Consider the following 23780-nt stretch of genomic DNA (forward strand, 5'->3'; position numbering starts at 1 on the left):
CCTCCACAGCTCTCATGTGTGCTACACAAACATGCGCACTGATCAATACGTGATATGATTATGTATGACAGTCCCTGAGTTGGGTAGGCCTTTGGCATAAATTTCCGGTTCAAATTGCAAAAAAAAAAGAAAAATAATGGAAAGATAGATCCTTTAGTTAAGCTTTAATGCATAAACATTATTAACTGATGTAGTATATTTGTTACAATAACACTGGTTAATAAAAATACTACTGTTCATTGTTAGTTTTTGTTAGCTCAGATCCATTAAAAATTATAAGCATATACAATTTTAGATTTTAATAATGTATTAGTAAGTGTTGGGATTAACATAAACCAAGATTGATACATTTTAGAAACATTATTCATTGTTATTTGATATTAAGTGTTGTTAACAAATGGAAACCTAGATAGATTGAATTTCTGAGGTTGCAGATACATATGGACCTTGGGATGAGGAGAATTGAGTCATCAGCATAGCATTGAGTGGAGAACAGAAATCTGGTATAGAAGCAAATACAAAAAAGGCATTGATCCCTATGTTATTCAAGTGCTTAGCGTGTTGAAAAGAATAACCCTCTCCAGCTGACTTGTTCGTTCCCATAATTCACAGAGAACATTATGTTCAGGAAGAACAAGATATTACAGGCTGGAGATCAGAAGTGTGTGATTCACAGTTTCAAAACTTCCAGAAGAAGTCAAATATTTTCTCATCTGAGAGAGTCATCTGTGGACCATGCAGTGGGTGTTAGTGCTGGTGGAGTTGCAAATGATGGCCACTTTCAGAGTGTTTCTCTTTGCCTTTGTGTTTGTGTCGGCAGTGAGTGTGGAGGAAGGAGGGTGTGGGGGTGGATGGAGGAAGATGAGGATGTGGAAAAATGACATATATTACAGACTGAACTGTTCATTCATGTGTTTACTGATTTGTGGTGACAGAAACTCAGGAGAAATACTGTATGGACAAACGTGTATGTCCTGAAGTCTACAGTGGAAGTGATTAACATGCTATACATGAACAACATTTTAAAAAGTTAGATGGTCTTTTTCATAGTGCTTTTCATTTTATTACCGGTTGTGACTATCAAACGCACCATTACACTTTATATGCTCTGTACCTTTGTCTGTTCCACATGTTCAGATAGAAGTAGGGAAAAATACTTAAAGTTTAATGCCCAATAACAATACAGGAAAAACTTAAAACTGTCCATGCTTTTGTTGCTAAATAAATTTAGTTATAGCACCTCTTAAAGACACTGATGGCAATTGTTTCTGTAATGGTTACTGATAATTTTGTCCTTTGTTTTATTTTTTTCATTCATTTATTTGTAGTTAACTGATTTGTTGTGTCTTTGTTGTTGTCTTTTGCTGCTGTCTCGTCTTGCAATGAGGTTTTAATTCCCTGTGATCCAGTCCAGGCCCTCTTCAAGCCCAGGCCTGAGCACATTAAAGGGATAGTTCACCCCCCCCCCCCCCCAAAAAAAAATAATTCAATTATTTTGATATATATATGAGTAATCAATAATTACTCACCCTCATGTCGTCCCAAACCTGTAAGACCTTCGTTCATCTTCAGAACACAAAATAAGTTTTTTTCCTGAGAGCTTCCTGACCCTTCATAGACAGCAACACAACTACCATGTTCAAGACCCAGAAAGGTAATAAGGACATCATTAAAATAGTCCATGTGACATTAGTGGTTCAATTATAATTATATGAAGCTAGGATAATACTTCTTGTGTGCAAGGAAAACAAAATCCACAACTTTATTCAACAATTTCTTCTCGCCCATGTCCGTCTTCACCATGCGTTCACACGAGTACCACAATTCATGTGTGTGGTTCTGCTGACACAGGAGCCGGAGTTCTGATGAAGAACCCGGATGTGCTGTGCCTTGTTTACAAGCAGGCACACTGTACATAAAACGTTTTTGTATTTCGACAAAAGTTTTACAAAGAGGATGACTTGCAATTTTTTGCCCAGCCATCATTATTTGAACCAGAATATACAGACGATAAACTAAGAGAGATGGATGTTCTGCATCAGAATGCTGGCTCCTGTCAAAGCCAGAGTGGATTGGCTTGGTTTTGTTGATTTAAAACTGAGCAGTCCTGGCATATCTTATTAACTATAAGTGGCCGAGCTATTAAAACCATATACAAATGTAAAAGTCAAGGGTTTGTCTAATCATGCTTCTGAAAGCTACCTTCCAGCAGAGTCTATCTTTAGTCCCAATTAAACACACCTGAACCAGCTCAATCAACGACTGCAGGATCATTTAAAACTTTCAGGAGCAAGATTGGATCCCATATGCAGTAAGCAGTGGTGAATGACATTGGAATTTCTGTTAACAGAAATTGTTGACACAGGAATGCTGAAATTATTTTCCATCAGTGTGTTGGTACAATCTCTTTGTTTGGATGGTTTGATCATTTTTTCTGTTTTGTCTCTTAGGTATCAGTAAAGTGTCAGTGTAATGCAATGTATGTTGTCGTGGATAAAAAGTTTGCGTCATTTATTATATAAGCCGTATACATCTATGACACGCTGTATTGCTCCATATTCGTCTCTAGCTCCCCTCTACTGTAAGATCTGACCCAGTTTACAATGACGTTTAACTCGCAGGCATGGGTTTAATGAGTAATTATATAAATTCATTCATTTTTCATTCATAGCTCTTCCGTGAGTTGGGCAAAGACTGGAAATAAAACTGCATGTGCATTCCAAATAAACTACCTTTGGTTGTGCGTGACTTTATAAACTGGTTAGTGATGCATGACTGCCTAAGTGGGTGCCTGGATGCACATGAATCATTTTGTGATGTGTTTGTGTGTATATTAAATATGTTTGTTGTCTATAGGACACTTAAACTGTGTGAAAACATTTGAGTCCAGCTGTATTCCCGTTACATAGAAATACTGCTGATGCACTCAACGTACACATATCTGCACATTCAGCAACATGCTCAGCTAATCCACTCACCTTCTTCTCGTCATTGCTCTCTATCTCTCTTAGTCCCTATCTCTCTCCCTCTCCTGTGCTTTCTCTTTCTCTCTGTTCTGGAAAAACACTGGAAAAGCACAGCAGTTGACAGCTGTATCCTTTTTAGCCAATCAGAACTCTCTTGTAGTACCCAGCGCTCAAACTCTCAGCACTCTGTACAATATCTGCCCCACAACAAGCAGCTCGAATGCACTCGCTTGCTCTCTCTTCTTCTCTTGCTAGCTTGTTCTCTCTCCTGCCAAAGACTACATGTGACAGGCTGCATTACAGACTGCAGATTTAAACAGGCACCGCTGGGGCAGCCTATGGGCCTGTGGCCAACTGAGCCACTCATACTTACTCAGATCTTCCTCTCAAAGATAGAGAGAGAGATGGTGCATGCCCTTTACAGGCCACTGTGAGGAAGACGAGAATTTAAGTGCAGTAGTGATGATTCCAGGTCACAACTTAAGAACTTTCCTTCCTTTTATACTATATGTGTGATGTGTAAATGTGCAAGACAGATCTGAGGGCGAAAGTGTGAAAAGTATTTTAAGATGATAAGAGAATAAAACACAGTGTTTCCCAGCTGGTGGGTTGCAGGTCTGTTAAATATATGTACACATTTACTGAGAAGTGTCTGCATTTCACTCTTTTACAGGTAACTGGGACGAGGGAAAGCTTTGAGATCCCTCCCCCTGCTCCTAATTGGTCTTCTATACCATGAGCTTTGGCTCCGCCCAGGATGTGGCGGTGGAGAATTTCCTGCGTGACATAGAGAGGCGGGGCCAGTGGCTGCACTGTGCTGTTATTGGCTGTAAGGAGGAGCATCCCCGTGGCGACATGAACCTTTTGTACCGCAAAAGTCGACTGGACTGGAGGCACAGAGATCAGGAGGGCAAGAAAAGGTAAAAGAAAGAAGGAAATCTCTGAGCTTGCTTTAAGAGACCGAAGGAATTTGTGAGGAGAGAGAAGGATAGAAGGGGTTACGGAGATGCCTTCCAGAGCTTAAATGAAAGGTAAAGGAAAAAAGAAGGGAGCAAGGGGAAGATTAGTAAAATCCTAACTCTGTAAGGAAGGTGAGAAAAAGGTTAAACTGAAGAAGAGTAGAATGAATAAGATTATTAAGGAGAAGAGAGAGAGGGAGCAAGATGGATGGATATGACACAATTAAGAGTAGTCTTAACTCTGAAATAGAGACATTTGTATTTCATATTTTATGCAAAGTATCCCAATCTTCTTTCACCCTGAGACACAGAAAGATTGGAGAGAGTCAGAAAGAGCAGGATATATTGAAACACAATCTACCCCTCTGTTGTCCAAGTAGTTCAGTTGACATGAAGTATAGACAAAAACAGCTGGAGCGTTTGAAAACAGAATTCTTTGTCTAATTATCTTACAAATAAATGCAGTTATCCATATCAGTTTATTCAGGTTTTTATTTTTAATATTTACTTTAATCATAAAATAAGTTATAAACATAAGTTAGTAATAAATAAGTTACTTTTTTGTTTATTGTTACAATATATATACACAATTTGATTGTCATTTATAGAAAACAACAGCTGCTGATAACTGCTGATAACACCAAATAGGTTATACTATTTTGTCTTGATAAAACGGTAAAAAAGACTTGTAAATGCTACAAGTGAATTTAGGCATCAAAATGTATATATATATAGATAGATAGATTTTGAGATTATTTCAAGATGAGATTTAATAGAATTATTAAATTATTAGTGTTTTTATTTTAAACTGTAAAGTGTAAGTGAGCAATAGATCATCAGAATGGTATTGAAAATGTTAAAATTTGAGGAAGTGAGCATGAAAAATAAAATATAAAATTATCGGCTGATACCGATAACTTAAAATCTCTTAATAATGCTCCTTAAAGCAAGGGCATTTGATTACAGCAACTTAAAATATCTAATAATATCTCATATTTAACTGATATGGTATTAATATAATGCACCCTAAAGAAAAATATTCCTTTTTTGTTTTCTATGTATTTCTCTGTCCCTGCTTAAAATTAGTCTAGGGACAAATGTGCACTCTTTTTAAGACACCTTGAAAGTCTGTATATTACAATATTCTGCAATGCTTTGTCTACATCTTCAGTTGTGATCGTTTGAAAGCTTTTTTCTTCCGCAATTCCTCTCAGCTGGACAGGATTGATTGCAACCTTTATGCCTCTTTGCATTACACACTCTCTCTCCATCTCAGTGTTTCTGGATGAAGAGGAGAATGCATTTAGATGATTGTCTCTGACACCTGTGCAAATGGACATCAAAGCGCTTTTTATCCACACTGTGTTCTACATTCATGACACACGCAGAACCCTGAATACATTCTGAGCTCATTCAGACAAGCTGCTTTTAGCCGCCTTTGTATAAACTACTCACACATGCAGACATACATGTGCTATCACATCAAACTTGCTTTTATACATGCACAATATCTTTAAACAGTTATCTCGGCTCCTTTCACCTCTTTCTTTCCCCTTCACAGACGTAAAGAGATACACAAGAGGTCACCCACACATGCTTGCTCTCTGTCTGGAGGATCTGTCCACTTCCTCTCTCTTCCTCCCACTCAATCCCTCCATCCTCCGCCTCTGTGCTGCTGAATGCAGATGATTCTCTTTCATTTATCCAGCTCTCCCTGTTTCCCATCTCTCTTTTCCTATATCTTGTTGTCAATCTTAAGTGGCAACAAATTAATGAATGAATTGAGTAACTTAATTCATTTGAGTAAACTGAATCTGCACATTAAAGTGATGTACACATGTAATGTGTAACTCTAAACTCAGATAAAGCCATGTAAGAGCCACATGTTGTGCAGCCTAAAGCAAAACAACAGAAATAGAGCAGACATGAATTGCTTCAGTTCCCTGTACCTTTTAGCTTTTATTCTGCCATGTGAAGCATCATGTCAAATGAAACGAAACAACCTGAAATCCTCAGGTATGAGAGCAAACCTATGACTCGCAGTCTGCTCCCTCTCATTTTGTTTTCAGTCACAGATTTTCTTTCAAACTTTTTTTTTTTTTTGGCACAAATGGGGTAACAAACCATAGCATGTTTTCTGCATTGATTAGCATAAAATGTATTGGTTTAGTATACACAACCATTCAAAGGTTTTGGGTAAGCAGGTTATCAAGTAATATGAAATTAACAAATTAATAAGATTGATAGATAGATTTGTTTATTTCAAGGATAAATACAATTACAATGTTACAAGACATATACACATGTATATATATATATATATATTTATTAAATTACATTTACATTACATTACATTTATTCATTTAGCAGACACTTTTATCCAAAGCGACTTACAGATGAGGACAGTGGAAGCAATCAAAAACAACAAAAAAGCAATGATATATAAGTGCTATAACAAGTCTCAGTTAGGTTAAGTACACGTAGTACACTTAGCATGGGATTTTAAATAATATAATAAATAAAAAGAAAACAGATAGAATAAAAAAAGAATAGAGGAAGCTAGTGTTAGAGGTTTTTACACACACACACACACACACACACACACATACAATTGCATAATTAATGAAAAGAAAATAGAATACGAAAAGATTAGAAAGGTATTTCGATTTTTTTTTAAAGAATAGAATTAGAATAGTGAGTGTTAAAGTTAGAGGGTCAAATAAAGATGGAAGAGATGGGTTTTAAGCCGATTCTTGAAGATGGCTAAGGACTCAACTGCTCGGATTGAGTTGGGGAGGTCATTCCACCAGGAGGGAACATTTAATTTAAAAGTCTATAAAAGTGACTTTGTGCTTCTTTGGGATGGCACAATCAAGCAACGTTCACTTGCAGAACGCAAGCTTCTAGAGGGCACATAAGTCTGAAGTAACAAATTTAGGTAAAATGGGTGCAGAGCCAGTGGTAGTTTTGTAGGCAAACATCAATGCCTTGCATTTTATGCGAGCAGCTATTGGAAGCCAGTGCAAATTGATAAACAGAGGTGTGACGTATATTCTTTTTGGCTCATTAAAAATTAATCTTGCTGCCACGTTCTGAATTAATTGTTAAGGTTTGATTGCAATAGTCCAGCCTGGACAGAACAAGTGCTTGAACAAGGAGTTGTGCAGCATGTTCCAAAAGAAAGGGCTTGATCTTCTTGATGTTGAATAAAGCAAATCTGCAGGATCGGACAGTTTTAGCAATGTGGTCTGAGAAAGTCAGCTGATCATCAATCATAACTACGAGGCTTCTAGCTGTTTTTGAAGGAGTTATGGTTGATGTGCCTAACTTGATGGTGAAATTGTGATGAAATGATGGGTTTGCTAGAATCACAAGCAGTTCTGTCTTGGCAAGGTTGAGTTGAAGGTGATGGTCCATCATCCAGGAAGAAATGTCTGTTAGACAAGCTGAGATGCGAATAGCTACCATTGGATCATCAGGATGGAATGAGAGGTAGAGTTGAGTGTCATCAGCATAGCAGTGGTATAAAAAGCCATGTTTCTGAATGACAGAACCTAATGATGCCATGTAGACAGAGAAGAGAAGTGGTACAAGAACTGAGCCCTGAGGCACCCCAGTAGTAAGATGTTGTGATTTGGACACCTCACCTCTCCAAGATACTTTGAAGGACCTATCTGATAGGTAAGACTCAAACCATTGAAGTGTGGTTCCTGAGATGCCTTTTGCCAGTAGGGTTGATAGGAGGATCTGGTGGTTAACCGTGTCAAAAGCAGCGGACAGATCAAGCAGGATAAGTACTGAAGATTTGGATTCTGCTCTTTTAAATTAGAACAATTATTTTAAATAGTAATAACATCTTACAATATTACTGTCTTTACTGTAATTTGTATTAAATAAAGATAAGAGACTTCTTTAAAACTTCTGTGTGCCCTGCATGTGCATCATATCCTGTGGTACTGTTATTTTCTGTTAGTGTGTGCCAAACTCTATAAATCAGCATCTTCTCTGCCTTCTGCCTGACAACAGAGGCACACACACATTAACACTCACACACACTGCAGTGTATTGATGAGTTTCGTCCATCTGGACCTCATGCACATCAACCTTCAGAAAGGTCAGAGGAGGGGCACACAGTGGTCTCTAGACAATGTTTACACATCTTAAAAGAAAGTTGACAGGAAGAAGTTCATGCATTTCTAATATGACAGGTATGCTCAGAGGAAGAAAAAAATCTTAATTGAGATCTCATTAAAAGCAATTATTGTTTCTCCTAGACACCAATGGAATGGATGGAGACTTTTGGTTAAGTATCTTGCTTCCCAGCAATGTGTTGCTTCCCAAAATGAACTCAAGCATTTCTAAACTGGTCATTTGGTCTTTGAAGTATTTGTGTTTTAATGCTATCCACATTATTTTATTTTGCTCTCTATTGTTACCATACTGGATTACATTGTCTAATTTCTGTGTATTTTTATTCCTTCCATGAGATATGATAAGAACATCTAGGAAACATTTGATATTTTCCATCACTGAGAGCTCAATTAAGTCAATATATTTGTAATATCAGTATCCTTCTAGTGGTTCTGTTAAAAACATCTCTTTCTCTAAATAGCTCTAAATATTTTCCTAACTCACCTTATCATCAAAAAACAGCATCAGTGATTCATTTACCTTTAATTGTGTGTGTGTGTGTGTGTATGTGTGTGTGTTTGTACTGATGGCAGCCCACTATTTACCACCCACAATATGCTGCTTAGCCGCACCTGAATTAGCTTGTGTGTATTTGTGTGTGTGTGTGTGTGTGTGTGTGTGTGTGTGTACACGCATGCCAGTGTGTGTTCAGAGTTTGTGTGTTTAGAGAAAAAAAATCAGCAAACAATAAACAAATGACAGGCTAGTTGCCTTGGAAACGGGGAGTGCATGCTAGTTGATTCAGGAGAAAGATGCAGAGAGAGGGATGAAACACGGCCTGTGGACAATGTCTTTTTTGTGTGGGGGTAGAAAGAAAGCCAGAGAGCAAAAGATCAGCTGATTAAACAATGTTTGAAAATTATTAAAGGAATAGGACAACCAATTTTGCATCAACCATCCCAAAAATTCCAGACTTAAAGTCATGATAAAACGGAAGTAGCCACAGATATTTCTTCCGTATTTTGATGTGTATCTCAGTGTAACAGATTATCAAAATAAATAAAATGTGGGGTTTGTACTTGATTCTGTCCACTGGTTTTTGATTGGAGTTAGAGATGTAGACAGAACACTCAAGAAAATAAGGCAGATGAACGTGAGCTTGCATGGGTGGGTTTAAGAGAACTAAATGATTGAAGAAGCCCAGCATACATCACCAGAGAGAGGTCTGTTATATCTTCAGGTGGTCCAGTTATGACATTTTGATTGAACATTAGAAGGTAAATAAAAAAAAAAGAAAACAAAGAAAAAATTTAAACACATATTGTACATGGGAGTATATGGATGTACATGGATGTTCACAATAATATCTATAACATGCATTTGGAAAATAAATACATTTTAATTTCATGCCAACTTTAAGAGATATTAAGATGAAAAAGAAACAATGAAAGCATAAGAAAGAAGGGTAGCTGAGAACAACAGAGGTGAAGAGAAGGATGGGAGGGTGAAGAGGCTGTTGGGTCTCTTGCAGGCTGGCATGAACCGCTTCCTCTCTCATCATTCATCCTGATCTTGTGTGTGTGTGTGGTCTGGTTTTGCTTAGATTGTGAGAACCAAATGTCTCCACAAGGACAGTTAAACCATCACAAAAACACAGCTTAATAAACATATTAAATAAAAAATCTTTTTGAAAATGTCTCTGTTTGGTTTAGGGTTAAAAGCAATTAAAGTCGATAGAAAGTCCCAGTCATAACTGAGATATGTGTTTGTTTTATGTGTGTAGGTATTGGTCTGTGTGACCGTGCAGTGGTAGGAGGGAGTTTAAACTCCGGAAATGAGCCAAGGATAGTGTACAACGGGGGCTGTAGAGACAAAAATGAAATTGACTGTGAGCTATTAATAGAGCCTTTATCAGTAGAAACGAGGAGAGAGAAAAGAGAAAGTGGGAGGCCTACAGCACAAAGTAAAAACAAATGTATTATTCTAATCTGATAAAGAATCTCTCTACAGGGGAATACTTCCTTTTTCCTCAATTTCTGATTCCATCTCTCATTCTCTGATCTTCCCATCTCCCATAGCTCGAATTATAAAGATGCCTCTTCTGCGACCGTTGGGAAGGTTCGGGATCTGGCATCATTTAGGCGCCATTTCCGAATGGGATTTATGACGATGCCAGCATCCCAGGACCTTTCGCCTCACTCTTGTGCGGCTGCCATGGCCCCGCGCTCTCAATCCTGCCATGCTGTGGGCACCGGTGAGGGAGAGGAGATGGAGAATGGATATTATCCAGACTCAGACCCCCAAAACCAGTCAAATCCCTCCCGTTGTCCCCCAACCAAGCCTAAACGCAACCCCAATACTCGTCTCAGCACCACACCCCAGGAACATCTTTCCCGGGGGGTTCACGCACCACCTGACACGCCGCCACCTCCACCTCCCAATCACCCATCCAAACACCCAGAGAAGCGGAATGGTAAGTGAGCGGAAGTCTTTGTGACATGCACAGTTCTAGTCTCATCAAAATCATTTGTATGTTAAAATTAGGGATGTGAATCCATTTTAAAAAATTATTCTTGTCTTGGGATAACTCGCACAGAGTCATTTCCACAACCTGCTGTATCTCTAATGCTTCGAGTATAGATAAGCAGCCATCTGACTCACATGTAACATGACTAATCACAGTTAACTTGTTTCTAAGTTCAGTTGTGGGTACATCTAAAAAATTTTTTACCACTAATAGAACATGAAACACAATAAAAGTTAGGCAAATTTTCAACAGTGTGATGTTTACTTCATAATAAATGTGTCAAACTAAATGATTTGTTGCCATAAATCTTGAACTCAAACTTCAATCTCTTGTTCTGAAGCATAAGTGCGTTTTTTGACAGTATATTTGTTATATTTTTATATGTTTTTTACTGAATTATCATGTGACTGATTTAAATAAAATAATTATTCTGTGTGTAGTATTCTGTGTGTAGTGTAATTTTGATCTTTATTCTGAAGGATGATTACAATTCTTAATGTGATTTTGCAGCTTTGGTAATTATATTATTCATTATATGAAATGTATGAAACCAGTTTCTTTTGTGCTCAAGTATTGTTTTGATACATTGTAAAAAAAGAAAAGGTGTTTAAAAAAAAGTCACATGTAATGGCATTTGTGTTGTTTACCTTAGTAGCAACTAAGACCTCACTTTTTTAGTCATAGTGAGAAAGCTCAGTTATTTGTCATTTAATAATTTCTTTGGACTAAACAATTACATGGTTAAAGAAATGTATGGTGCAAACATTAACATCTAAGTATCTTAAATATACAGTATTTATAAAAAAAAACTGATGGAGAACGAATTGTTAAAAAACCATTACGAAAAATTGTTAATATTGATTTTCACAAAATATTCATTACAATACATTAAAATGTATTTGTCTCAATATGTAAAACTTATAGAAATAACAACCAGATTAGTGTTATGTGTGCTGAGTCATTTGAAAGCTGTTTGCTTAAAATCTATTTTAGAAAACAAATAATGTAGGGTGGGTCTTGATTTTATCCATGTATTAATTTTTGAAAAGTGGGATGGAAGAGGTTATTAAAAGTAAGAAACAAGATGCCTAAATGTTTCATTTTAAGTTTAATTAGAATCATAAGACTGGGAACATGTATTAAAGGTTTAGTACACCCAAAAATGAAAATTAGTCCATGTTTTACTTACCCTCAAGGCATCCTAGGTGTAAATGACTTTCTTCTTTCAGATGAATCCAGTCGGAGTTATATAAAAAATTGTCCTGGCTCTTTCAAACTTTATAACGGCATGGGTGAGTGTTTTTGTTCAACAGTCTAAAAGTAGTCAAATAAAGTGCAAGCATCCATATTAAAATGTGCATCACATGGCTCCGGGCGGTGAATAAAGGCCTCCTGTAGCAAATCAATTCATTTTTGTGAGACAAATATCCATTTTTAAACCGATATTAACACCTTTTTCTCACTTGTGATAACTGTTGTATTCGGAAGCCGTTCCGACAGATGATGCAGTGCATGCGAAAGAGATTAGTAACGAATACAAAAGCACGAAAGAGAGCAAAAAATTAAGAAGCACGAAACAAGGCTTTGTAAAAAAAAAAAAACTAAACAAAAAAAGTCAGAGCATTTCAATATAAGCCAAGAGACTGATTTTCCTTTGGTAAAGTAAGGAAACTTTACTTCCTTTGCTCTAGTAAACAAACAGAGAGACTAACACGTGACTGCGCTGTGTCTATGTCCTACTGTAAGTCATCCGCCGGAAAGGCAGTCTCTCGTGAGTGTGCGTATTACAGGTAGGGGAAGTTACACAAAACTGTTTATATCATTTTAAATATGGATTTTTTTTTTCAATGCATCGATGGCCAGGAGGCCTTTATTCACCCCCCAGAGCTATGTGATGCTCGTTTGGATCAATGCGCTTTATTTCAATGTTTTTGGACTGTTGAATAAAAACTCCCACTCACCCATGCCATTATAAAGCTTGGAAGAGCCAGGACAATTTTAAATGTAATTCTGATTGGATTCGTCTGAAAGAAGAAAGTCATATATACCTAGGACTCCTTGAGGGTGAGTAAAATTTGGACAAATTTTTGGGTGAACTAACTCTTTAATGATGTAAAAGTAAAAAAACTGTATAAAATACCTGACCTGTGGTCTCTTTAAAACTTCCTCTCTTTGCCTTTGTGTCATTCTTTTTCACCTCTTGTCTGCTTTTCTTTGTTAAACAGCAATGAAGAAGTCTGATTCAGGTGAAATAGCAGGACGGAAGGTACCTCCCTTGAAGCCCAAACGGAGTCCAAGCACACAGCTCTCCTTTGACCCCCCACCACCTCGAGTCCCACCACCAACCACACCTCTTCCCTTCCAGAGCTCTGAACCCTCTCCACGGGGTGAAGGGGGAGATGATGAGCCAGTTTACATTGAAATGGTTGGCCAGGTCTTTACCCGAGAGACTCACAGTGCCCCTACTCCTCACCCGCTAACGCCCTCCGCCACCACGCCTGATTCTGACTCAGACCAAGGAGAGGCCATATACGAAGAGATGAAGTACCCCTTACCGGACGATGCAGCTCGAGAAGCCCATCGCCGCTTGCCACTCAAACATGAGCGTATCAAATCCTCTAAAGCGTACCACTCCTCCATCATCTCATCCTCCTCATCCCCCGCCTCTTCTTCACTCCCACGCCCCTCGTCCTCCTCTCCAGCCTGTTCCTCATCCAGGCCTAAAGCAGCTGTCTCCATCTCTCACTCCTCTCCTCTGCCTTCATCCTGCTCTTCTGCATCCTCCACTCCCGCACCCCAAGTCCTCTCCTCCTCACCACACCCTCCCCGTGCTCCTACACCCTTCCTGCTGCCAGGGTCCAAGTCTGAACATGAGCCTAGCTCCAGTAAGATCCCAGCACCTTTCCCCAACTTGCTCCAGCACAAACCTCCGCTCCTGGCATTTCCCCAGCCAGCTGCTGCCTCCAGTGGGGTGGGGGCTCAACACAAGACCAGTTCAGCCAAAATCAGTGTGCAGTCAGCTTCCAGTCTGCCAGCATCTACTAGCACCTCCTCCAGCATGAGCTCCACCAGCACTTCCAAAGAGTCCTCTGCTGTTGAGAAGGAACGAGAGAAGGAGAGGAGGGAAGGACAGCTGGGGCCGGCGCCAGGACTCAGAGCCCGCAGTCATTCCACTCCTCTTCCTCCATCTTCAAAGTCCTCCTCTCCATATTCCCACCACCATCATCACCATCACCCTCACCACAGGCCTTCCCACTATCACCATTACCGCAAGCCTGAGAAAGAGATGTCGTCATCAAGCAAGGGCTCAGGACAGTCCTCTACCCAGATGCAAACACAGCCCAAAGAGGGAAAGTCTGTCAGCTTCCTGCTCAAGTCAGAGAAATCTGAGAGAGAAAGGGACAGAGAGAGGGATCGTGACCGTGACCGAGAGAGAGACCTGAGCACACCATCATCCAATCATTCTGATACCCCTTCTTCAAGCACATACACACACACTTCTCAAACCGGCACAAGCACCACGCCTACCCCGAGTCAACCATCATCGTCCAAAGCAGCTACGCCACCTTCCACCTCTTCTTCATCCGCTCAGCGCCCTCCATCTCGCTCTCACATGCATCGGTCGCACACCCCGCACTTTTCTCATGGCCTTCCTGCTTACAAACCTCCCCCCTCCGACAGCCCCCTGCTCTGGACCTATCCCTCGGTTGGCTTCCGCCGCCCACCCTCCTACGATAGCCTACGCGGGGGCTTACAGTTGCCATCGTTGCACACGGACCCCATTAAAACTGGATCTGCAGCCCATGTGTTGCAGGCCAAGGCCGGGTTCATTCCCTGGGAGAGCGCAGCTGCCTTAGGGCTCACCGAAGAACAGGCATACTTTCCCATGCACCGAAAATTATCATTCAGTCATGGGAGCCGAGACACTGAGAGTGAGTAATGATTGATGGATGATTATGGAGGAAATTCTCTTTCTGTGGTTCTATCATACATGTTTGTGTTTTTCTCTGTAATGCTTTGTAGAGGAGGACGGAGGTGCGTGGAATGGCAGTGCAGATGCTCTACTGAGGAGAGAGAGGGATGACCTAGGAGCCATGCGGAGTAGTGGACACTCTGGAATACCTGTGCGGTCAACAGGGAGACACAGCGAGAGCTTGGCTGGGGCAGATGGACCACCAGGGTTGAGAGGACTGATACGAGCGGGACTGCCCTTACCCTGCCAAACCTTCCCAGCATGCCGCAATGGAGGTGAGAAGACCCAGTTTAAATGGCATTAGCACAGACTTTCTGCTGTGACCTCAGTAGTTAAAACTCTGGATATAGATCAAGTGTGTTTCAGCTAGAGATAAAATATTTTATTTGAACAGTTTATGAGCTGTAAGTTGATGCTGCTGGGATCAGTGTGCATTAATTTGTTTGTAAAGCATCACATTTTATAACAGAATGATCAGATATCTATCATGTCTTTGAAAACATGGGGAAAAACTGACTTTAAACCTACTAAAACCATGATGAAAAAATCACAAAGACCATTTAACACAATTAAGCAACACACAGTATTAGCTCGAAAATAGTCACAATTAAGAACCATGCATTTCTGGATATTTTAGAACCATATGATTGTATGCCATGATATATTCAGGAATGAATTCTCTCAACTTTTGAGCCACTTTAACTGTTGTATTGCAGTGCAAACCATGCATTTTATTCACATACCACCCGCAGTCCAACTTAACTAAGCATTATATGCATTACGTTGAGCAATGCACATTTAAATAAAGTATGTCAAATAATGTAATTTTTTGCAATGCAAACACATCTGCTTGGCTCATTATAGAATGCAACGCATTCGTAGTTGTCAGCGCTATTTGCCTGGCGCAATTAGTGTTGCGCTGTTAGTGGAAAGTAGGGTGGAAAGCAGGTTGAATTTCATGAATATCTGTAGAAACTGTTTGTGTACTGCTTCTATTCATTTATGACAGTAATAATCCAACAAATAATGATCAAATGAAGGTGAAAAGTGTTATAAATCAAGATGGAACTTTTAGCTTAGCCCTTTTTATGAATTTTAAAGACTGATTTAGGTAGTTGGATTGCAGTAGCGGCACGATACCGTGCAGTCCCTGCATACAGGTCAAACATCGCAGTGTACTGCATCCCATCCTCCACAACCTAAGAAACTGCACCATGCAAACTTCGCCAGTGCTATTCTTATTTTATTTATTTATTTTGCTCTATTAGCCTATTTGCGTAATTCCTTTAAATTAACAGTGTTTTCAGCAGGCACAATTCTTTTTTGTGATATCTTCCACAGTTTAGATTGCTGTCAAATACATTTTAACAGTATTACTTATGCTTTCTGTTCTCCAACGTAGCAAAAGGAACTTCATATTTCATACTTCAGATATTTCAATCATTATTTTAGATTTGACTGAAAATTTGATGTCCTCCTGAGATTTATTTTTCAAAACAATAACTTGGCTGGGTGTCTGTGATCTTTCATAGAGTTGGGTCGCCTTGGCAGGTCTTCCTCCACATCAGGAGTGAGACAAGTGGGTGGAGACGTTCAAAGGCAGAGCAGCCTGCCTGCCAGAGAAGCTCTCCACCAGGTAACACATGCCAGCACCACTAAAGCATCACTAAATTCACATAAACACACACTCAGAGAGTTATTATACACCCGCAATGTTATTATTTCCTCAGCAATATTTAAACACACATTTATCCAGGTAAAACTGTGATCACATTAAGATTTGAGCTTAAGAAATTACTTTTTGACCTGCTGCCCTTTTTTTGTGGAACACCAAAGGCATTTTGAAGAATGTTTAACCTGTTTTTGTTCAAACAATAGTTTTGGGGTAGAGACATTTTTCAGAAATCTCTTCTTTTTTTTTTGTGAACAAAGAAAGTAATACAGGTTTGGAACGACATTAGGATGAGCAAATAAAGACAGAAATCTCAGAATTTTTGGGTGAACCATCCCTTTAACTAATGTTAAGTTGTATAGCTTGAAATGTATAAAATGTATTTGTATATGTAGAAATTAACATAAGCCAATGTTGGCATTTAATTTAAGGAATAATCATATTTCATTCCCTATTTTCATCAAGTGGTTTATCCAAACTATAAAAAAAATTAGGACAGGTTTCATTTTGTACATCAGGAATTGGTTTGTTGTCATTTGCTAATTGCTGTGAGTGTAAGTCTAATGTGTGTGACAGGTTGCTAGAGGGGATAAGTTATTGTTCCACACTTGCGCGGGTGCAGACATCATCAGAAAAAAAGGTGTCATTATGAGGGAAGGAGATGTTAATTGTCATGATTCAAGATTAAGAGGGCACAAGTGTTCCTGTTACCAAATAATAATAATAAATTTCACTTATATATCACTTTTCTGCTGTTTAATCACTCAAATCACTCTACAATTGTGACGGGGAGTCTCCTCGTCCACCACCAGTGTGCAGCACCCACGGTGCTTTTGACAGTATAGTGTCCCATTACTATACTGGGGTGCTAGGACCCACACATGCCACAAGATGAGTACCCCCTGCTGGCCTCACTAGCACCTCTTCCAGCAGCAACATAGTTTTTCCCAGGAGGTCTCCCATCCAGGCTCAACCCTGCTTAGCTTCAGTGGGCAACCAGGCAACCAGTTATTTCGGGCGGCAGTGGCTCAGTGGTTCATGTAGGTTGTCTACAAACCGGAAGGTTGGTGGTTCAATCCCCGGCTCCACCTGACCAAGTGTCGAGGTGTCCTTGAGCAAGACACCTAACCCCACCTGCTCCCGACGAGCTGGATGGCGCCTTGAATGGCAGACACCGCAGTCGGTGTGTGAATGGGTGAATGTGAGGCAAATTGTAAAAGCGCTTTGGATGGCCATGTGGTCTGTTGAAAGCGCTATATAAATGCAGTCCATTTACCATTTATTTTGCAACAGTGTAACATTTGAATCAGTGTAAATATTTACCATATTTAACTTCATTTAACAGAATTCTACAGCGGTGCATGCTGCTGCAATGACCTTTAATTCACCTCATACACCACCCTGATACTGAGAAAACCTCAGACGAGAGTGCATTTGAATATTGCTCTTTTCAATGTATGCAGGAAATGTTTAGAAATCGCACAGCCTCAGTCGGTTGTAGATACTGCAGTAATGAATTAAATTCACTTCAATTGGTTAACATGCATACGTGTAATTGACACCAAGCTTGACAGTTACGGCAGGTGATCTGTAACTAATTTTAACCGTTTTGTGCCCCTGTGACTGCTGTTCCAGTCATTAGGTAAATCGTGGAGCCCATTGAGTCACCAGCATCCCCACCCAAACACGTCTGTAGCTGCACTGCACTCCGCTGCAGGGTCAATGAGTGCAGAGAAAAAAGGGGGATGAATACAGAGCGGGAGGGAGGCACAGAAATGCAGCAGAGGGAAAGACAGATGGAGAGCAAGAGAGAGAGAGAGAAAGGGAGAAAATGCAGAACAGAATAGAAAAGAGAGGGGACAGATGCAGCACATGGGTGGAGAAAACTGTTTTTTGTCAGACTGTGGTAGGCAGACAGACAGTCTACGTGAATGATCAAACTCAACCTAGTGGCGCTGCCGGAGTCTCTCTGTGTCGGCCAGTGACAGGCTTTGATTCTTCCATCTGACTGTCTCTGTCAGCGCTTTGTCAGACAGCCATTTTGGTAGTTTGGTATTTTGAATGTGAGAAAAGTAAAAAGGAGAATCCGGAGAGATTTGCATTAAACATGCAAAGCAGCTCATGTTTTTCTTTCATGTTAGCAGACAGGGATGTTCCACTTCCTATAGCTCTAGTGGCGTTTGGGTTGTGTTATAGACAGAATGGAGTGAAACTGGCAGCATATGCAATACATAATCTTTAATTTTCAATCTTGTTGGATTTTAGCTTCCGTACAGAAGCCTCTGTTTTTTCCCCCTGGTGTGCTGTTGTCTCTTGGCAAAAGTTCACATGCTGACGCAGTCTGTGTGTGTATAGCACAGAGATTGACTCTGTGAGCTGATATGACCTTCCCTCTCAGAGCAGGGGGATGGGATGGATGCTGTGAGTTGGCGCTATCTGGTGGTGTTCTTTGATATAGCTGACATGAGTGAATGCTGATATAACTGCCCAGACTTGTGGTTTTTAACCATTTTAATCTTAAAATCAATCAGTGTAATTTTTTTGCTGTAGGAACTCCACATATGTGTAATACTCCTAGCTAAATATGATTTAGTGAATTAGAATTTTCAGTAATTACATTTAATACAAAAAAAAAAAAACACTATAATTGGCCTGCTTTCAATTCGCCCATCTTTGACAGGTGTGGCAAAAGTTCATTTTGGGAAGGAATTAATTAAAAGTGGCTGTTCTGAACTTTTTTGGACTCTCCTTATTGATTTAATTTTCTTTTTATGTTGGATTGAATGCCAGAAGTATTTGCCCAACCAAGTACTGCTGGCATCGTTTTTTTGAATCCTGGAACCTTGATAAAAATTGGCAAAAACATCATGACGTGGAACAATAAACTAACTTTCAGTGTGGTATTTGATGATGGTGAAAAATTTAAAAGAGAAGAATTGTCAGAAAGAAAAAAAAACATAAAAAACATTTATAAAATAGTATAAAATAAAAATAAATATTGTAAATGGTGAAATCTATGTATGTGAAGTGCAATATTAAATGTTAATATTAAAAAAAACAATAATAAAATTATAAATAACATAAATGACAAAATTGTAATTTATATTTGAAAAAATTATGTATTAAATTAAAAACTGAAATATAAGAATAAAAAAAAAAAAGTATTAATAAATACTGTAATAGTATATATAAATAATTCTAAAATAGTATTGATCGCCTTCAATGCATCTCTCTCTTTTTGCAGCCAGATGGTGTAATTACTTCATCTAGCAGCAGAGGCTAACTGGACCATGCTAACCAGCCAAACCTTAATGCCTTTATGCCAAACGATCACATGACTAACTATGTATTTCATCTGCTCTCAACTATGCAAAGTAATTTTTAAACTTTCTCTCTCTGTCTCTGTGTGTAGTTTCATGCTCTCTCGCAGATTCAGGCACAGACTCAGGCTCCCTGCAGTCCGTCTCTGAGCCGGCAGCAGCAGTACCAGCACCAGCAGCAGGTCCAGCTCCAGTTCCAGCAGCTGGCTCAGCTCGCCGCACAGGCCCAGGTTACCCTCAGCACGGGCACAGCCGGCACCTCCACAGCCCAGGCGCAGCGGGACGGCAAGCTCCTGGAGGTGATCGAGAGAAAGCGCTGCCTGTGTAAGGAGATTAAAGCTCATCGCCGGCCGGATAAGAGCTTATATAAGCAGGACAGTATGCCTATTTTACCCAGCTGGAGGAAAACGCCAGAGCCCCGCAAGACTGGAACGCCACCCTGCCAGAGGCCACAGGCTGTGGTGTGGGACTCGGCCATCTGACCCAGGCAGGGAGAGCAAACAGAGGGTGGGGAGTAAGAAAGACATGACTGAGAGAGACATACAGAGTACAGATCTTTTCTTCTTTTTTTTCTCTTTTGCGTGTGAAAAGACAAAATAGGAAATTTTGGGGGTAATGGAGAAGTGGCCTTTGAGTGAAGAGATTCAAATAAGACTGAAAAGACAAAGCGGGAGCATTTTTTGCAAAGAGAATAGCATGATTTAGAAAAAATCTCTAAATAGAAGCAGGAGAAAATGTGTTCCACATGGTGTTTATGTGCCATATAGTTGCAGCAGATGAAACACATACGCACACACACACAAACTGGAGAGACACCTGTGTCTGAACTCTTGTCTGACCTGCTGCAAATACAACCTGTGCTGCTGAGTTTACAACCTTTTTGAAACACACTGGAAACTTTTGGAGCACCGTAACTTTTGTACTCTGAATATAAACCATTAGTAAGGAGAATAGACATGATTTTTCCTCCAAGGAATGAAGAAATTATCAAAACTTGATATGTAAAGAATGAAGAGATGCTGAAAGATCATAGCGGAGCTTTTCTTCATATCATAAACTGTCTGTGACTTTGGGCTTTTGTGTTTTTACTGACCAGATTTACACAGTTATGCTGCTGTTTCCTGGGCACCCACTAGACTGATGTTTTTTTTACATTCCAGAAGAGTGTCAAAATGTGTGTGTGTGTGAGTGTGTATGTGTGTGAGTGTGTGTGTGTGTGTGTGTGTGTGTGTGTGTGTGTGTGTGTGTGTGTGGTGTTATGGTGAACACTGTCAGATGTATCTTTGCATTGGAGATGTGCGATGTTGGTAGCAGAACAGTCATAAGAGGAAATCCAGACAAATAGACAAAAAATGGTTAGGAGTACAGGGAAACGAGTCAATAAAACAAAATTTGACATGTATACACAAAAAAGTCTTACACATTCAAACACAGAAAACGGTGATGAAGGGCTGTGTGGTACTGTCGTAGTTTGTAGAGGAAATTAATTTGAAGCCTAATTACTGCCTATTGATTGAGTGCCAATTTGGTGAGTGTGGTGACACGTGTGTCTGCGTATTTGGGGAGTAGTAGAAAATCTGTTAAGCATAAGTTACGTGACTTTCGTAGCAATATTTGTTAAAAGAGGAGACTGACCATTAGCCCAGTCCAATACAAAATCATGATGGTGAAAAAGACCGATCCGCACTTCATTATTTCATAACTGTGTAACATTAACTTGATGAAAATATTACAATCACAGGATGAGCTTCATTACAAAATAGGACATAGACTGAGGACCAATGCACGGGCTGCGTTAACATGAGGTGCCATTGTGTTCACCTAAAAACTGTCGGACCACCATATTTACTCATCTGTTTACATTTAATCTGTATCTGAGCATATCCGAAGCTAACGTCTAACTGTATTTTTGGCAGCATAGTCTAATGTGTCTAAGTCTAATCAATTTGGGTTCCAGTGTCGTTTAATAAGATATAATAACATATCATACTACAGTCAGATTGAGCAGTCCAGTTACCCTGTCCCTTAAAGAAAAATCTAATTTGGAGCAAACTTCACCTCTTCACACTGTCCAATGCTCATGCACACATGCATATAGAAATGCACACACTCACAGTGCCCTGCTGTGAAAAACATGCAGCGGTCAGACCGATGCTGGAAATTTTTTCAGCAAAAAAGAAAGAGAACCACATGTGAAAAAACACTTGTTAAAATATGTAAAATAAACATGTACAACTGTATTGATTATGTAGCAATTATTTCCACTTTCATACTTGTAATCAATAAATATATTGTAGCATATAATGTACAAAAGTACAAGGTGTTTAATTGTTTTATAAAGAAATTTAGTAGTGTTATCTATGGCTACCTGTCTACACTGTACTGAATGGACCGCTGATAGGCGAGCCCTCTCTACTAAAGGCAAAGGTCTTAGACACACACACACACACCAACCAACCAATGTTTTTTTTCCAGCTAGTGTCACGCAAGTCCCTTTAAGCAACTTAAGTCTGATCACATTCATATCTTCACCAACACCACTCCACCCGGCTCGCTGGAATATCAGTTGGATATTTTTTGAACTACTTCTGCTGCTATATTGAATTTTTACTATTGCTTACATATCCCTCACTGCTGTTGTTTTATTTCTCTTCTACATTCTTGTGAGGTTTTTTTTTTTTTTTTTTGAGATCATGCGATGGAGTTTTAAGGAGTGGAATCTTTTTGTAACTTGGCAAAGGAATGTTTTTCAGTTGTTGTTGTGGTTGTATTTAAAAGTTGTTGTTGTTTTTCCGAATAGTTAGCACAACCAACCTGTATAGTTCTCACCCAGGCAACACTGCTGTAAATGTGATGGCAACATTGCAGTGATGTTGCCAAGGGTTTGACATGTTGTCACCATGACACCAGGGTTTCACTGCACCACCCAGGTGGCCATTTGAAATACAGTCTTTATCAAACAGTACGGAGGACCACAGTAGAGGAGGGCTGGTGCAATGCATGCTGGGAGTTCTTGATGAATTCCCTTAATCATTCAGTTTAAGGTTGGACTGTGTCCCAGTCTATATAAATTGTGCCCAGTTTGTACTTCAGATATACTAAATAATCATCTAGTGGCAATTTTTTAAGATGAAAAGGGTAACTTACTGTAAGTATTATTGGGTAAACTAGTTTACAGAAACTGTCGGCTTTGCGTGTCTACATAAATGGTGGCCATATTATGAGTGCCATAATATATTGGTATGGTAAGATACAGTGTACCTTGGAAATTACTGTAGTGCTATATTTGCATTGATATCGTCATGAAATAAATTTTATATGATGAACCTAAAATACATGTGCGAATAACAGTATGTGTGTGTGTGTGTGTGTGTGTGTGTGTGTGTGTGTGTATGAGAGAGAAAGTGAGAGAGAGAGAAAGAGAGAGGGGGTGAAAGAAACTGTTGCAATGTACATGGATTTAATGTCTTCTTGTCCTGCAGATCTCCTTAACATACAATCAGTGGAATATCTGCTTGTACAGTATATTCTAATGTGGAAATGTTTTATTCATTCCCTTTCTCATCTTTGAGGAATATTCACAGAAAAATGAAAAATTGCTGGAAATGTACTCAGCCTCAGGCCAATCCAAAATGTAGATTAGTTTGTTGCTTCATCGGAACAGATTTAGAAAATTTTGCATTAAATCACTTGCTCACCAATGGGTCCGCTGCAGTGAATGGGTGCCATCAGAATGAGAGTCCAAATAGCTGATAAAAGAATCATAATAACTCACAAGTAATCCATGTGACATCAGTCAGTCAATGTGTTGCAATGTGAAAACCTGTTTGTACAAAAAGTCCATCAAGATCTTTTTTAACTTTAAAGAGGTCTTCTATCCATAATGTTGCTTTCTCCAGTAAAAAAAAAAAAAAACAAGTCAGCAGGGGATAAACTTTTGGACTTGTCTTTTAGCCAGAAATGACGGTTTAAAGTTAAAATCCCTTACGGATGGATTTGTTTCTAACATATTATGCACCTTGTTACATTACAATATGTCGTTGTCAGCTGTATGGACTCTCATTCTGTTATGACTAGCTCGTTTTAAAGCCGCAACATAAAAGAGGAACCAATCAAACACTGTCGTTTGAATAATGAAGATAGTTTTTATTATCTTCAATTAGAATAATTACCATTCATACAAACATTAACATAAGTCTAGGGAAAGGAAAACAAACAAAACAAACTACAAC

General features: G+C 39.3%; 1 protein-coding gene across 3 annotated transcripts in view; it reads left to right on the forward strand.

Annotated features, from left to right (window-relative positions):
• The window catches only part of LOC132141131 (neuronal tyrosine-phosphorylated phosphoinositide-3-kinase adapter 1), a 33500-nt gene extending 11973 nt beyond the window's left edge, over nt 1–21527 (forward strand). For all 3 annotated transcript variants that reach the window (XM_059550388.1, XM_059550386.1, XM_059550387.1), the window contains exons 2-7: nt 3640–3886; nt 10135–10529; nt 12809–14515; nt 14607–14831; nt 16089–16192; nt 19641–21527. In XM_059550388.1, coding sequence (XP_059406371.1) covers nt 3702–3886; nt 10135–10529; nt 12809–14515; nt 14607–14831; nt 16089–16192; nt 19641–20030 — 3006 coding nt within the window. In that variant the 5' untranslated portion in view covers nt 3640–3701 and the 3' untranslated portion in view covers nt 20031–21527. The remainder of the gene's footprint in view (nt 1–3639; nt 3887–10134; nt 10530–12808; nt 14516–14606; nt 14832–16088; nt 16193–19640) is intronic.
• The last annotated feature ends 2253 nt before the right edge of the window (nt 21528–23780 follow it).

This window comes from Carassius carassius, chromosome 5 (assembly GCF_963082965.1).
Source record: "Carassius carassius chromosome 5, fCarCar2.1, whole genome shotgun sequence".
Lineage (NCBI taxonomy): Eukaryota > Metazoa > Chordata > Actinopteri > Cypriniformes > Cyprinidae > Carassius > Carassius carassius.